Source organism: Notolepis coatsorum (assembly GCF_963971535.1).
Source record: "Notolepis coatsorum genome assembly, chromosome: 11".
Classification (NCBI taxonomy): Eukaryota; Metazoa; Chordata; class Actinopteri; order Aulopiformes; family Paralepididae; genus Notolepis; species Notolepis coatsorum.
The window spans coordinates 15,736,148-15,752,797 of NC_140175.1; the positions used below are offsets into that span (position 1 = coordinate 15,736,148).

Sequence of the window (16,650 nt, forward strand, 5' to 3'; positions counted from 1 at the left end):
CTCCCTTCCTTCCGTGCTGCAGAGGACGGCCAGCTCTCCGGAGCGTTTCTCTGCTGTCTCTTCTTCAGTCGACCCAGAGTCTCTCTCTCTCTCTCTTCTCTTTCTGTCCTGCGTCGTCACGTTTGTTTGTGTTTTCACGCCTCCATCGGTTGCATTATATTAAAGCCTGCGTCACAGAACGGACGTCATTCGGGGACATTTTGGGGGCGACGGACTGCCGGTTAGAGACTCGCTTGGACTCGTCCACTCTGGACCTTTCTATACCAGACTCTCGCCACTTGGTTTGTTTTTTTAGTATTCACATTTTAGTTTAGTTTTTTTTGCTATTTGAACCGCGGACGGACACTGATGGGGGGGGGGGGGGACACGGGTCCTGAAGTAAATGTCCTATCGGTTCCTCTGCGGCGTCGACCCGATGGTGACGGACCTCCTCACCTTCTACAGTTAAAATGAGCAATACTAAAGCAGAGGGAGCGGCAGGAGGTGCAGACACTCTTCACTTTCAGGTAATCTCCTCCTCTCTCTCTTGGGACACGAACGAAGACGTCACAAACCAAGGCCGGGGGTTTTATTCAGCAGTGACTGCTGCTGTGTAATAAATAAGTCTTTCTTTCTATACACTTTTTTAAAACAATACTAATATATATAACAACATTTATAGTGCACTTGTGAAAATGGAATCGTGTGTCTGGGGTGAATCGGTAAAAAGATGATTTTGTTTTTAATTTTGTTTAACTCGTTTTTCTGTTGCAACTCTGAAGTTGCAACGATTTGAATCCTGTGTTTTTGTTAATTTATTATTGAAGCTAAGTTGACTATCATTGGAGATGATTATTGGTTATTATGACAGTCGTATGAAACAAAGATGTTTTCTTTCTTTGAACCTCATTTTAACTTAAATCTTTTTTTAATGTCTGGTATGTGGGTATCGAGGTGTTTTATTTTTTTTGTTGTGAAAACCTGGCAATATTTTTGAACTATTTATCAAAAGAGATGAACATATAGATACTTGTATAGCAGGTTGGATTTGCAGAGAAACGTATTTCTTTTGCCAAATATGTTTTCCTGTACAGAAATACATTTTTTGCTGATGTTGCCTTTGGTACAAACATGCATCAACGGTAGCTAATTGACTTATCTCAAGCCCCGCCCTCTTGTCTCGATCCTCCAATCGCAACAGTTGCAGTTGTGATTGGAGGATCAAGAGTAGAGGGCGGGGCTTGAGATAGGTCAATTGCGGTACTTTTTTGTGGGGTTTACTATTGCCAAAAAGTCTGTGATGATGTAAGAATTATATAATATGTACCTGAAGAACACTATTTAAGGGCTCGTTGTCGGTTCCGATACATTTGGGAGACTTGAATGGGGTGAGCAGCGGTTTGATCACATTTAAATTATGAACTGTAATATTACCATTTGAAAGGGAATAACATTTGAATAATTTTAAATGTTGATTATACCACATGCTTAAAAACACAATGTAATTTTGAGTTTATATTAAAACAAAAATAAATGAAAAAATGCCAAGATATTTGTCATCCTTTCAACTTTCCTGGGATCAACTCTTCTTAATGTGTTAAATAGTTCAGGATAAATGCTGCAGTTAGCGAATAAACCGATTACAGAATTTAACATGTTTGAACGGATTACTGAAAGGGAATTTACACCAACTCTTGCTGTACAAAGTACAACTCCATTGCACACATGGTTGTGTAATACAACATTAAGTGGTATTTTGTTAAAATAAGTGTTCTACATGTTTAAATAATAGCTCTACATTCCGACAGCCATCACTGATATAGTGTCTGGTCAGTAATATGCGTCTCCCAGTAATATATATATATATATATATATATATATATGTTTTAATCCTTTTTCTCCGCCTGATTTTTCCATTTTTTCTCCCCATCCCAAATTTTGTCGTTATGCCAATTCCCCGCCTGCCCTACTTTTTTTAAAATTATTTAACCTTTATTTATCCACCACATGCTTCCTCCGACACATGTGGAGACAGCCAGTGGCTCTCTTCTCACCTGGCAGCGAGGACTCTCATTGGTGAAGCGTAACCCGTGGGAGGTCACGCTGCCTTCACCATTTCCTGCCTTTCGCTGAGCAGGCGCTCTTACCTGACCTGTAGGAGTCGCTGTCCACAACGCCAGATTACCACCCACGACTTCCCTCCCCCTAACTCAGCCAAACGAGTTAGTATGACGACCGGCCCAAGCCGCAGGGCAATGCTGACTCCAGGAGTCGAGACCGCAGCCTCTTGCATTGGTGACGAGCGCCTACACCCCCAGTACATTTTCAAATAAATTTCTGGTATCCCTTATCAGGAGATTGGCAAGATTTCTTAAAATAAGTAAAAAAAAAACAGGAAATGTATTTTGTGTTTACTGCAGAGCGGAGGGACTGGGAGACCCATGTCACTGACCAGACACTCTATATCAGTGATGACTGTCAGAATGTAGAGCTATTTAACCCTTTCTTGTACAAGATAATTCCACTTAAAGTACAGCACCTTTAAACACAAGCATTGAACATCACAACATTGAACTTAAACTCAACCATAAATCTGCTCGACAGCGAGACTCTGGTCTGGAAGAAAAGGACAGAAACACATGTTTGGTACTTAGTTTTATTTTGAAGGAAAAAATATAATTGTAATATTGAAAGCAGAAAGGAATGTAATGGTAGGAAAGGACAGGTAGATGCAAAATGCAACAAGAAGAAAACAATCTTTAAAAGTACATTTACATTGTATGATATTGCTTTAAAAATTCTCACTCCATTTCTTAAAATATGAAGTTTTTTTTTTTTTAATAAATACTTGGATGTTTTTTAAGCATGCTGATGTATTTTCAGGATTTACATTTTCATTACAGTATAATACATGACATTTCTTTCAGTTTAACATAATATTTCTTTCAGTTTAACATAATATTGCACTTATCTAGTGACCGGGTCGCCTTCAGAACCGGCCACATGCATAAGATCATACGAGCCGAGGGTTACAGGTCAAACTACCGTCAGTTTGAGGGAATAAGAACGTCTACATAATTCATCAATTCAGGACGTAAGATTTTACAAATAATCTGTAACAAAGACGTGTACAAAATTTTAAAAGGCATAAAAAGCCCAAAATAATAATGAAAATCGACAGTGAATGATGAGCGGCTCCTCAGAGACGAGACCAGGAGCAGCAGTGGGGGCCTCTGATCAGCAGAGAATAGTCCGTCACTATCCCTCCTTCCTGGACGAAGACTACGTTTACACTGCAAGCCTTACTGCTCAATCTGGATTTATTGCTCGGATCCGATATTTTTTTTGTTTTGTTGTTTCAAGAAATGTGGCCAATATCAGATTCCAGTGTGAACCGGTCACGCTCCTGAACTGACCCGCACTCGCGAATGAACAATAAAGAAGATTTCTTTTGACAAATGTCAACCTAGAAGACTGACTGTAAAAGTCTGTTCGTACAGACTGTTCAGACCGAGGTCGCATTGCAAAGGATCTGACCTCAGTATCTGATTTAGCACCACATATGAAAGTGGCACCAAATAAGAATTGAAAAGATCAGATTCCATGCGATTTGTGTTGTTCACGCCGTCTTAGAGACAGTCTTAGACTTAGAATTAGATCCGAGTCACATGAGCAAATAAAAAATCAGATTCAGGCCAATCTCACCTGCAGTGTGAACGAAGCCTAATAGTAAAAGATCTGCGTAGATTCGAGACCTTTATTTTATTTCCCACCCTTGATACGAGCAGCATTGTGCTGTAAAAAGCCACGTGACATTCTGACCGCTCGCCATCCTCCACCCAGCGTGAGCAGCGGAGCTCCTTCTGCTGCAGGAAGTCACATGTCATCACAGAGAGAGAGAGGGGGGGGCTACGTTCACACCGACAGTCTTACTGCTCAATTCTTATTTATCGCTCACATTTATTCACATAATTCTTTTTTTATGTGGCCAATATCAGATTCCAGTGTGAACTGGTCACATGATGAAAACAAGCCAGACCTGTATCTGGTTTAGGAACCACATATAATGCAAGTGGTCCAAATCAGAATTGAAAAGATCAGATTCCATGCGATTTGTGTTGTTCACACTGTTGTGAAAGAATCAGGTCCGAGTCACATTATGAGCAAATCAGATTCGGGCCACTCTCGCCTGCAGTGTGAACATAGCCAGAGAGACCCACTAAAGACCAATAAAGACAGTGCTGAGAAACACTTGAATCTCTAGACTGGCCGACAGTCTTTGTTTCCAGCAGCTCATCATTCTTCATCACCTTAGTAGAACATGGAGCTCAGTGCACAAGCCTTTCTTGTATTATTATTACTACAGTAAAGAGTGATTTTCCTGTTCTTCAAATAAAGACGTGTACAGGTTTGACACAAAGCGTACATAACAATAAACTGGTATAAAAAGAACTGACAGGAGACAAGACTGTTCAACACGTCCAGGTAGATCATGATGCTGAACTCACGTGGAGAAGGTCTGAGTACAAGGCAGTGGGGGGAGAGAGAGACGCGCCGTCTGGCTGTAAAAAGTTAAAACAAACTAAAAAGAAAAGAAAAAATCCAATTAAATGATAAATATCACACATGATCTCGTGTTTTCAGCTGAGCTGAGTACTGCTCGTTACCAGCAGAGGGCGCTGATGCTTCAGGAACTGAACGTGACCTTGACTGAACCACTACCTACAGGCTAACAGTCAGGGTGCTTCCAACATTAGACACAACCTGCAAACAATCTAGCGTTTTCCACCACATTGGTCTTGAAGGTTGTGTTAAGTGTGCAGTATGCAAAAAACATGTCTCAAAACCAAGTAAACATCTGCGTTTTAAACCATTTGTTTAAACTAAATCTTCCGTGTACATACAGTGAAGCTGCTCCTCTCAAAGCCGATCCGGATATATGCCATAATACACCCCCCTCTGCGGTTAAAGGATTTCTTAAATGTCATAAAGATTAAGCCTGCAGCCAGACTCACAACAACAGCTCAAAGGTATTCTTCCTGCAGCGTTTTGACGACTAAAACTTTTGATTGACGTCTGTAAGCTGGAGGCGGGGGCTGCGCTGCAGGGTGTTGTTCAGTGTCATGGAACCATGTGTTCAAACGTTCCATCTGCCTTTCCCACATACTAGACCTGTCATAATACACACACACACAGGCATGGTGGTGTTTCTACAATCACAGCACTGCTTGTTGTTCTTGCACCTTTTCACGCTTGATCTTGCAAAGCTCACAGCTATTTTCCTTGTGATCAGAGGTCCTCTGATGGCAAGCTGATCCCCGGTCGGCCCTTAGCTGATCCCCGGTCGGCCCTTAGCTGATCCCCGGTCGGCCCTTAGCTGATCCCCGGTCGCTCGCTTAGCTGATCCCCGGTCGGCCCTTACAGGACCATACCAGTACTATTTTTGACGTGGGTTCCAAGTCAGCCTTGATACCAAAAATCTGTGCCGTTCATAATGTTTTACTGCCGGTAGTTATTCTCTGCTGATTCTCAACGGCTGCCGTTGGCTTCAAGTACATCTGGACGCGTGGAGAGAAACTTTCCAGCGGAACAAATGCATCTCCGATTCTTGTCAGATGGGGCGATTAAGGGTTTATGTGACGTTTAAGAGGAGGGGTAAAAAATGTAGGCCATAAAAAACTATATAGTTATATCCATATAAAACTCACATCTCAAACAATGTAACAGAAAGTCGTTTTCAGTTTAGTTTGTTAGTTGACCAAAACAACTGGAACAGTCCGAAGAATGACTTGGAATCCACATGTCAAAACGACTGGGCTGGTCCTTTAAGAGCAACTTCACTATAGAGCCATGCATTCATCAGGAGAATACTATCCATATATACTATACTATATGACATACACTACCCATACATTCCTTGATACTATCCCAGGAAGTAGAAATACAAGATTTACCCATAAGGCCATAGCTTTGCGTGGTAAAGATTGGCCGTGTAACAGGCCACGTGAGCGGATCGGCGCGGCCGAGAAATCCGCTCTTCGCTCTTTAAAGCTTGGTCCGCTCCGCTAATCGATCATGTTGACCCCGCCCCCAAGTCGCTCTCCGCTCGCTCCCCGCTCACCTTGAATCGAGCCCCGCGCCAGATCGCTCGGCAGATTTCTTTTTTTTTTTTTTTTTTGGAGCATGGTGTAAATTAGCTCAAACTACAACAGTCTACACCCCCTGGGCCCCTTAACAATTGTTTGTATTGAGCCGCATTGTAATTGTACCCATTCTGCAATGTTAAATAACGTTGTTTATCCATTCACTAGCTCTATAAGCGATGATAGGCTAGCCGAGCCACAATGCTATGGTCGCTGCCATTAACGTTAGCATGTAAGCTAACGTCAACAACAATGGCGTCGATACTTTTTCTAACAGGAGTGAGTGTGGGCGTCTCTACAGTGACAAAGCCTGAACCGGATATCACAGGTTCACCCTTCTCATTGGTTGAAAATGGCCTTCATGTTTGTACATCGCCATCTGTTGCTTTGGCATTGTACTGCATGTATATTACATCAACAGTGTTAAACCACTGTGAGCGACCTGGAGTGGATTGGAGCGGAGGAGAACTCTCGCTCCGGACGTCGCGCCGACCCATTTTAAAACCCACTCCTCGCTCACGTCAAAACCGCCCGCTCCGCGCCCCGCGCCGCTCACGCTCCGATCCGCTCACATGGCCTGCCGTGTAATCAATCGTGGCAAACAACGACGATAAGACATTACAATAGACACGTTACCTAGGGTTGGGCATCGTTTGGATTTGAACGATTCCGGTTCCGATTCTCCATTTAGATTCCTGTTCTAAACGATTCTGGATTCCGATTCTTTGAGGTGCAGGTCTAAACAGGTCACAGCTTATTTCGCAGGAGTTTTTTATTATTTTTTTTAAATCTTAAATTTGTTCATACTATTCACATTGTCAGTTGACTTGATACAGTTTAATTTGATTGCTGTACTGTAACTAGGCTATTAATTAACAATTTCTTTTTCTTTTTTTTAAGAATCGAAATTAAGAATCGAAATGCAAATATGTTACTTTCGGTTCCAGAACCGGAAGTTAGGAACCGGTTCCTATTAGAACCGGTTCTCGGTGCCCAATTCTGTGTGTACTGCCTACAGTTGAATCTATCATACAGCGGGTACTGTTGTGCATGTTGTATGTTGTCTAGAGTCAGAAAGGTTTGGGGTATCGTGGTCTAGAATCAGAAAGGTTTGGGGTATCGTGGTCTAGAATCAGAAAGGTTTGGGGTATCATGATCTAGAGTCAGAAAGGTTTGTGGTATCGTGGTCTAGAATCAGAAAGGTTTGGGGTATCATGATCTAGAATCAGAAAGGTTTGGGGTATCATGATCTAGAATCAGAAAGGTTTGTGGTATCGTGGTCTAGAATCAGAAAGGTTTGTGGTATCGTGGTCTAGAATCAGAAAGGTTTGGGGTATCGTGGTCTAGAATCAGAAAGGTTTGGGGTATCATGATCTAGAATCAGAAAGGTTTGTGGTATCGTGGTCTAGAATCAGAAAGGTTTGGGGTATCATGGTCTAGAATCAGAAAGGTTTGTGGTATCGTGGTCTAGAATCAGAAAGGTTTGGGGTATCATGGTCTAGAATCAGAAAGGTTTGTGGTATCGTGGTCTAGAATCAGAACGGTTTGGGGTATCGTGGTCTAGATTCAGAAAGGTTTGTGGTATCGTGGTCTAGATTCAGAAAGGTTTGTGGTATCGTGGTCAGTGTGTGAATATAAAATGTAAAATCACTCAGCCCCCAAACACTACAAACACACCTATCACAGCAAGCTACAGTAGACTCTCAGACGTGATGACAGACGAGAGGTCGGAGGCTAGCGGCTGAATCCTAGCCGAGGATGTCAACAGCTGTAACTAAAAGGTCCTCTTGTTACAAACGAGACAGTAAGACGGTAGTACTGCTGCCGACTCCGTCTGGGAGGGACCTCGTCAGATCAACGTGTTCAAATTGCACCAAAGGTATTTCAAGTGACTTCAACCCCGGGTTGTTGTGCCGCAACAGCTCACTAGCAAATATCTGGGCCGCGTACAAAAACAAGGTGGCTCATATTACGGAAACTCGTAATGGTACATTCATACAGCAGTTTTATCCAAAGCACTTTACAGATTATGCCTGACGTTCACTCACAGGTTCACACACCGACGGCGGAGGCAAGGTGCCGACCTGCTCATCAGGAGCAGTTAGAGGCTAATAAGTGTCTTTGCTCAAGGACACTTCGACAAGCTGCCCTGGAGGAGCCGAAATCGACCCGGGAACCTTCTTCCTGTGCCACCGTCGCCGCAGTCGTAACATTGGTAATCACGCACCAAGCACAACTGTATCGTTTTACAATGATATATTGTAAAAGCTAAACTCACACCGGCCTTGTTAAAAACCCACTTCTAGAGTTTCATCTGCTGTCAAAACCTTTACTTCTGTGTTCTTGTAGTGTTTCTACTTCTGGTTTAAAACAATATAGTTGTGCTCGGTGTACGATTAACATGCCGTGGGTTTCATAAAATATGAGCATATATTCTATTCTAAATATAACGTTATCTGCGGTCCAGATATGCGCCAGCAGGCTGGGAGGCCGATAGGTTTGTGCATTGAAGAGCGGCCTTCGTTTTCTCTCGTTGGCTCTCCATGTCAGTGAAGAGCAGGCCATATAAAAGGTGTGCGTGTGTGTGCGTATGCGTGTGTGTGTGTGTGTGCGTTGTTCTGTCAGCTGCTCCTCCTGGAGCCCCTCTAGTTCTCCCAGTCAGTGCAGGGCAGGCCCTCGTCCTCGGACTCCGAGTCGGGCGACGCCTCCTTGATCCTCCGCAGCGCCTCGTGGATGCTCCGGGTCAGCGCGTCGGCCGCGTGGTGGAAGCCCTTGACGTGGCGCTTCTGCTGGTCCGGTCGGGTCAGCACCTTCCGCAGCCGCACGCCCTGGCGGATCTGGGCCAGGATGTTGTTGCTCTCGTCGTCGTCGGGGTCCGGGGCCAGGACCCTGAGCTCCGCCTTCCTCAGGATGAAGCTGCCCCTCTTCAGAGACGCCAGCACCTCGTCCATGGGAGAGCTCGCTGTGGAGGGACACCGGCAGAGTCAGCATCACAGAGAACCAGTGAAGTCAGCCTGACAGAGAACCAGTACAGTCAGCCTCACAGAGAACCAGTAAAGTCAGCCTCACAGAGAACCAGTAAAGTCAGCCTCACAGAGAACCAGTAAAGTCAGCCTCACAGAGAACCAGTGAAGTCAGCCTCACGGAGAACCAGTAAAGTCAGCCTCACAGAGAACCAGTGAAGTCAGCCTCACAGAGAACCAGCAGTCAGCCTCACAGAGAACCAGTGAAGTCAGCCTCACAGAGAACCAGAGAAGTCAGCCTCACAGAGAACCAGTGAAGTCAGCCTCACAGAGAACCAGAGAAGTCAGCCTCACAGAGAACCAGTAAAGTCAGCCTCACAGAGAACCAGTAAAGTCAGCCTCACAGAGAACCAGTAAAGTCAGCCTCACAGAGAACCAGCAGTCAGCCTCACAGAGAACCAGTAAAGTCAGCCTCACAGAGAACCAGTGAAGTCAGCCTCAGAGAGAACCAGTACAGTCAGCCTCAGAGAGAACCAGTAAAGTCAGCCTCACATAGAACCAGCAGTCAGCCTCACAGAGAACCAGTAAAGTCAGCCTCACAGAGAACCAGTAAAGTCAGCCTCACAGAGAAGTAGAGAACCAGTACAGTCAGCCTCACAGAGAACCAGTAAAGTCAGCCTCACAGAGAAGTAGAGAACCAGTAAAGTCAGCCTCAGAGAACCAGTGAAGTCAGCATCACAGAGAACCAGCAGTCAGCCTCACAGAGAACCAGTGAAGTCAGCCTCACAGAGAACCAGTGAAGTCAGCCTCACAGAGAACCAGTAAAGTCAGCCTCACAGAGAACCAGCAGTCAGCCTCACAGAGAACCAGTAAAGTCAGCCTCACAGAGAACCAGTAAAGTCAGCCTCACAGAGAACCAGTACAGTCAGCCTCACAGAGAACCAGTAAAGTCAGCCTCACAGAGAACCAGTAAAGTCAGCCTCAGAGAGAACCAGTAGTCAGCCTCACAGAGAACCAGCAGTCAGCCTCACAGAGAACCAGTAAAGTCAGCCTCACAGAGAACCAGCAGTCAGCCTCACAGAGAACCAGTAAAGTCAGCCTCACAGAGAACCAGTAAAGTCAGCCTCACAGAGAACCAGTAAAGTCAGCCTCACAGAGAAGTAGAGAACCAGTACAGTCAGCCTCAGAGAGAACCAGTGAAGTCAGCATCACAGAGAACCAGTACAGTCAGCCTCAGAGAGAACCAGTGAAGTCAGCCTCAGAGAGAACCAGTAAAGTCAGCCTCACAGAGAACCAGTAAAGTCAGCCTCACAGAGAACCAGTAAAGTCAGCCTCAGAGAGAACCAGTGAAGTCAGCCTCACAGAGAACCAGTAAAGTCAGCCTCAGAGAGAACCAGTGAAGTCAGCATCACAGAGAACCAGTACAGTCAGCCTCAGAGAACCAGTAAAGTCAGCCTCAGAGAGAACCAGTAAAGTCAGCCTCACAGAGAACCAGTAAAGTCAGCCTCACAGAGAACCAGTAAAGTCAGCCTCAGAGAGAACCAGTAAAGTCAGCCTCAGAGAGAACCAGCTAAGTCAGCCTCACAGAGAACCAGTAAAGTCAGCCTCACAGAGAACCAGTGAAGTCAGCATCACAGAGAACCAGTACAGTTAGCCTCACAGAGAACCAGTAAAGTCAGCCTCAGAGAGAACCAGTAAAGTCAGCCTCAGAGAGAACCAGCTAAGTCAGCCTCACAGAGAACCAGTAAAGTCAGCCTCACAGAGAACCAGTGAAGTCAGCATCACAGAGAACCAGTACAGTTAGCCTCACAGAGAACCAGTAAAGTCAGCCTCAGAGAACCAGTAAAGTCAGCCTCAGAGAGAACCAGTAAAGTCAGCCTCACAGAGAACCAGTAAAGTCAGCCTCACAGAGAACCAGTAGTCAGCATCACAGAGAACCAGTAAAGTCAGCCTCACAGAGAACCAGTAAAGTCAGCCTCAGAGAGAACCAGTAAAGTCAGCCTCACAGAGAAGTAGAGAACCAGTAAAGTCAGCCTCACGGAGAACCAGCAGCTAAGTCAGCCTCAGAGAGAAGGCAAATATCAGTATAATAATAATAATAATAATAATAATAATAATAATAATAATAATAATAATAATAATAATAATAATATCTTAGATTTATATAGCGCCCAAGGAGCTTAAATGGGTATGGGTGCATCTCTAATACAGAAGCCTGATAGGTGAGGTTACCTACACAACACAACACCAGGCTCACTCTCTCATCACTCTCTCAGTACAACCACCAGTCACAACCACCCTGTCCAGAGAGGCTGCTGTCATACTGGGGGATATCTACACCAGTTAGTCATTAAGCTCCTCCTCCTCACCTCGTCTCCACTGGGAGGAGTCCAGAGAGGCTGATATCTACATTAAGCTCCTCCTCCTCACCTCGTCTCCACTGGGAGGAGTCCAGAGAGGCTGATATCTACATTAAGCTCCTCCTCCTCACCTCGTCTCCACTGGGAGGAGTCCAGAGAGGCTGATATCTACATTAAGCTCCTCCTCCTCACCTCGTCTCCACTGGGAGGAGTCCAGAGAGGCCGTCTTCTTCAGCTTCTTCCTGGCGGTGAGCAGCTGGCTGCTGTCGAAGAAGCGAGGAGAGAAGGCAGCCAGGGGGAGCGGCAGAGACTCCGACCCGGTGTCGGGCCTCCTCACCGGGCTGCAGGGAGGGGGGGTCGGCAACCCCGACTCACCCAGCTGCTCCTCTGAGGGGGGAGGGGGCGGGGGAGGAGGGGGAGGCGGCGGAGGGGCCAAGGAGAAGAGGGAGGAGGAGAGGGGGAGAGGGCCCAGGCTCCCGGGGGAGGAGGAGGAGGAGGGTCCCACTGGCCGGAGAAATGCACTCCAGGCGTCCGAGGGCGGGGCGGACAGTCCCGGGAGGTCCGAGGTGTCGGTCTGAACGCTGGTGCCGGGCGCCTCCCCTCTGCTGCCGGCCGGGCCTCCCGCTCGCCTCCGGGCCGAGTGGGTCGTCTGGCCCAGACGCAGCCGGCTGCACTTCAGGGTCACCTGGCCCGGGTACCGCTGTGGGACGACAGAGACAACACCACCACCTCGTTAACATACAGAGAACAACACGCAGGGCACGGAGACCTGGTGGTAGAGACAGGAGACAGTCTGCCTGAGGGGGCTTTCTCACTCAACATCGGGGTCGAATCAGCTCCGTGCCGTCCACATTCCGAGTTCCGTGCCGAACTCCCCCCCCCCCCCCCCTCTCCCCTCTAGTTTGTGTACACACTTCAGTCTGGGTGCGCTCTGGGTTTCGTTTACGGTTTGCGTTTTGAGCTTGTAAGCTTGCCTTAGTCGATGATGTCACGCTCGAAATGTAAACACAGGAAGTGTTAACACGGAGACTGGATGCTGATATAAAAGAAACAAATAACCAATAAATATGAAGTTATATTTGAACCTCTGTTGTCAAGCCTTGTCAATATAACCCACCCCATTTTCTCACGAATGGAACTCTGTTGTAGAGTCCGCTTTTGAGCGTTTTGCAGGGTTAACGATAACGCTAAGCTAACGGCTAACGCTAGTTAGCTTAGCCTTTTACTAGTAACATTGCTCCCATCGATTATATTGAATGTCATTGATCTACTGGTCGACCACGGCCGACTGGTTGGGCACCACTGGTCTAATAGAAATAAATGCATTCGAACAAGAAAGTATAGTAGACAGCAATGGCTAACGCTAAGCTAACGCTAAGCTAACGGCTAACGCTAGTTAGCTTAGCCTGTTCAGAAGCTAACATTATCCCATCGCTCGTGGCAATTATATTGCATGTCATTGATCTACTGGTCGACCACGGCCGACTGGTTGGGCACCACTGGTCTAATAGAAATAAATGCATTCGAACAATGTATAGACATAGCAATGGCAAACAAAATTGCCAGGCCTAATGCGAGCCAGGGAAGTGTTGCGCTTTGTGCTTTGTAACGTGGCTTCATGTTTTCATCCACTGAGCTGTGAGGCTCCACATGCGACGTTGTGTGTCACGCCCCCACTCCCACTAGTGCGCACCCGAGACCACCTATTTCACCGGCCCAGGTTCAGCGCCCCCGGGGACGAATCAGCGGGGGGCGGGGACGGGGGACAGCATTCTCACTCAGACAGACACACCCTTTTCTGATGCGAGCCGGGTCTGATTCGACCCCGAACGGCGAGTGAGAAAGGGCCCCGAGACTGAGAGGCTGTTAGACCTGGTGGTAGAGACAGACAGGGTGAACGTGACGTCTCCTACCTGTTTGAAGCTGCGTAGTCTGTCCAGAGTTCTCTGTCTCTCCAGACTCACTCTGGCGTTGCTCTGCTCGTCTTCTTCATCTTCTTCTTCCCCTCTCTGTGGAGGACAGAAAACACAACATGGAGACAAGGTGTCAATGAGACATAAACAGATAATAAAACAGACATAAGTATAAATATAAACGGACATAAATATAAACATAGTAGGGATGCTCGATATTGGCTTTTTTACCGATACCGATATTCCGATATTGTCCAACTCTTAATTTCCGATACCAATATCAACCGATATCAACCGATACCGATATATGCAGGGTTTCCCCCCCCAAAAAACGGAATAATTTCAGGTAACTAATAATTTTACTGTATATATATATAGCAAATATTGTTATTGTTTTTTTTCTTTTTTAAACCGATACCGATATTTTCCGATATCACATTTTACTGCCGATATCGGCCGATAATATCGGTCGGCCGATAATATCGGACATCCCTACCCTAAACAGATAATAAACATACATATAAACATAGCCCTAAACAGATAATAAACATAAATATAGACATGAACAGATAATAAACATAAGACATAAACATAAATATAAACATAAACTCCCCAATGGTTGCTATACAGTGACCATGACGTTACCTGTGTCAGTGCTTGAGGGGAATCACTGTCATCACGGCTGCCTTGACGCTGCTGCAGCTTCTGGTTGTGACTGACGACGCAGATCTCCTGAGAGAACAACAACAACACACAGTACCGTGTTAGAACCTGTGTTCTGGTTGTGACTGATGACACAGATCTCCTGAGAGAACAACAACACACACAGTACCGTGTTAGAACCTGTGTTCTGGTTGTGACTGATGACACAGATCTCCTGAGAGAACAACAACAACACACACAGTACCGTGTTAGAACCTGTGTTCTGGTTGTGACTGACGACACAGATCTCCTGAGAGAACAACAACAACACACACAGTACCGTGTTAGAACCTGTGTTCTGGTTGTGACTGACTGAACAACACACAGTACCGTGTTAGAACCTGTGTTCTGGTTGTGACTGACGACACAGATCTCCTGAGAGAACAACAACAACACACACAGTACCGTGTTAGAACCTGTGTTCTGGTTGTGACTGACGACACAGATCTCCTGAGAGAACAACAACAACAACACACAGTACCGTGTTAGAACCTGTGTTCTGGTTGTGACTGATGACACAGATCTCCTGAGAGAACAACAACACACACACAGTACTGTGTTAGAACCTGTGTTCTGGTTGTGACTTACGACACAGATCTCCTGAGAGAACAACAACACACACAGTACCGTATTAGAACCTGTGTTCTGGTTGTGACTGATGACACAGATCTCCTGAGAGAACAACAACAACACACAGTACCGTGTTAGAACCTGTGTTCTGGTTGTGACTGATGACGCAGATCTCCTGAGAGAACAACAACAACACACAGTACCGTGTTAGAACCTGTGTTCTGGTTGTGACTGATGACGCAGATCTCCTGAGAGAACAACAACAACACACAGTACCGTGTTAGAACCTGTGTTCTGGTTGTGACTGACTGAACAACACACACAGTACCGTGTTAGAACCTGTGTTCTGGTTGTGACTGACTGAACAACACACACAGTACCGTGTTAGAACCTGTGTTCTGGTTGTGACTGACTGAACAACACACACAGTACTGTATTAGAACCACCGCTTGTTTCACTTTGTAAAGACAACTTCTGAGTCACCGTTTGGAGCCAACGATCCAACGCAACATGATCTACGGACTACAACGTACATCAGGCCAGTTAGGGTACCTTGTGTATAATGTTTACTTTTACTCTTATATTCAGATTCAAATTCTTTATTGTAACGTATAATAGGGCACCCTCATCTGCATCTTTGTTTACACTGTTTATTTTTCTCATATTTTTATATTCAGTGAATTATATTGTTTACACTGTTTATTTCTTTCATATTTTTTTATTCAGATCTAATGTTATTGCCTATATTTATGTCTTTCTACTATTACCCTGCCCATACCGGTACCTCCCCTCCCCCTCCCCCATGCAATGAAGGAATATCTTATATTATCTCATCTCATCCTAGGATGAAGGTAGTTCCAGCTGTGTATTGATCTCACTCACCCTCTTGTGTTTGAGAGAGGTAGGCTTTCTTGGCGGTGATGAAAGTAGTTCCAGCTGTGTATTGATCATCTCACTCACCTTCTTGTGTTTGAGGTAGGCTTTCTTGGCGGTGATGCGCCCCCTGCGGGCCTCCAGCAGGCGTGTCCTGTGCTGCAGCAGGCTGAGCTCCTGGTCTCTGGGGGGGGCTGGGGGGGCAGCAGGGTCCTCCACACCAGCCATGGCGTCGGGGCTCTCGTAGGCATCGTAGTAAACCACCTCGTCCTGCCGCTCTGGTGCACAAACACACACACTGCGTTACATACAGAAGACACACCAGGGCTTCCTCTGAACAACAAACACATAGCGCCACTATGTGTTTTAAATACATAGATAGATGGGTTTTTTTTGCAGTGAAAGTTTGCAGCCAGCTTAGAAGCAGACATCGTCTAATATGTGATTGCTCGGTTCCACTGTGTGTGTATGTGTGTGTGTGCACGCGCGCGCGTGTGTTTTCGTGTTCAACATTAAACTATTGTACAACCTTATACACTGTACTTAAATAAAGAACTTGTTTGCTATTTTATAGAAATTATGTTTTTAAGTTTCAGGAAATTACAGCAAATGTCTTTGTTTATCGCACTTTATTTCGCCTCAGAGACGGGGGGGGCACAGTCCCCCTCCTGACCACCCCCTAGTTGCGACTCAGCACCATCTTGTTTGAAAACCCTTGGTGAAAGCCCTGACACACAGAGGGGGTTGAGTGAATCAAAGAGGAGGGTGTGAGCGTGTCGGAGCGTCTCAGAGAAAACCTCAGTCGTCTAAACTGATGTCCATGTGCTTTATTAGAGTCAAGACCTCGTTCAGAACATTTGCACCACAGTCACAAATGAGACGGCACCTCCATTGATCCGTAATGCGCCATGAATCAAAACACTGTGTCCCCTGGCTGGATAACTGTAGAAACCACGTAAGACATTAATCCCACAGTGGATTTCAAACAGCGGATCAGGAACACATTAGATCCGCTCCAGGAGAAATCACAAAAGCAGAACACACTTCCGCAGCAGTAAACTTCCCCCATGTCACACCAGGGCTGAGCAACAACACCTGCACACACACATGTGCCCCCAGGCCCCCAGCGCAGCACCTATTGTGTCTC

General features: G+C 45.9%; 1 protein-coding gene across 1 annotated transcript in view; it reads right to left on the reverse strand.

The window, feature by feature from the left end:
- Nucleotides 1-2,629: 2,629 nt before the first annotated feature.
- Nucleotides 2,630-16,650, reverse strand: part of jmy (junction mediating and regulatory protein, p53 cofactor) — a 74,866-nt gene continuing 60,845 nt past the window's right edge. Inside the window, exons 6-10 of the mRNA XM_084325289.1 lie at nucleotides 15,591-15,781; nucleotides 14,004-14,090; nucleotides 13,359-13,454; nucleotides 11,638-12,145; nucleotides 2,630-9,084 (exon numbers count right to left, since the gene is read on the reverse strand). Coding sequence (XP_084181415.1) covers nucleotides 8,768-9,084; nucleotides 11,638-12,145; nucleotides 13,359-13,454; nucleotides 14,004-14,090; nucleotides 15,591-15,781 — 1,199 coding nt within the window. The 3' untranslated portion in view covers nucleotides 2,630-8,767. The remainder of the gene's footprint in view (nucleotides 9,085-11,637; nucleotides 12,146-13,358; nucleotides 13,455-14,003; nucleotides 14,091-15,590; nucleotides 15,782-16,650) is intronic.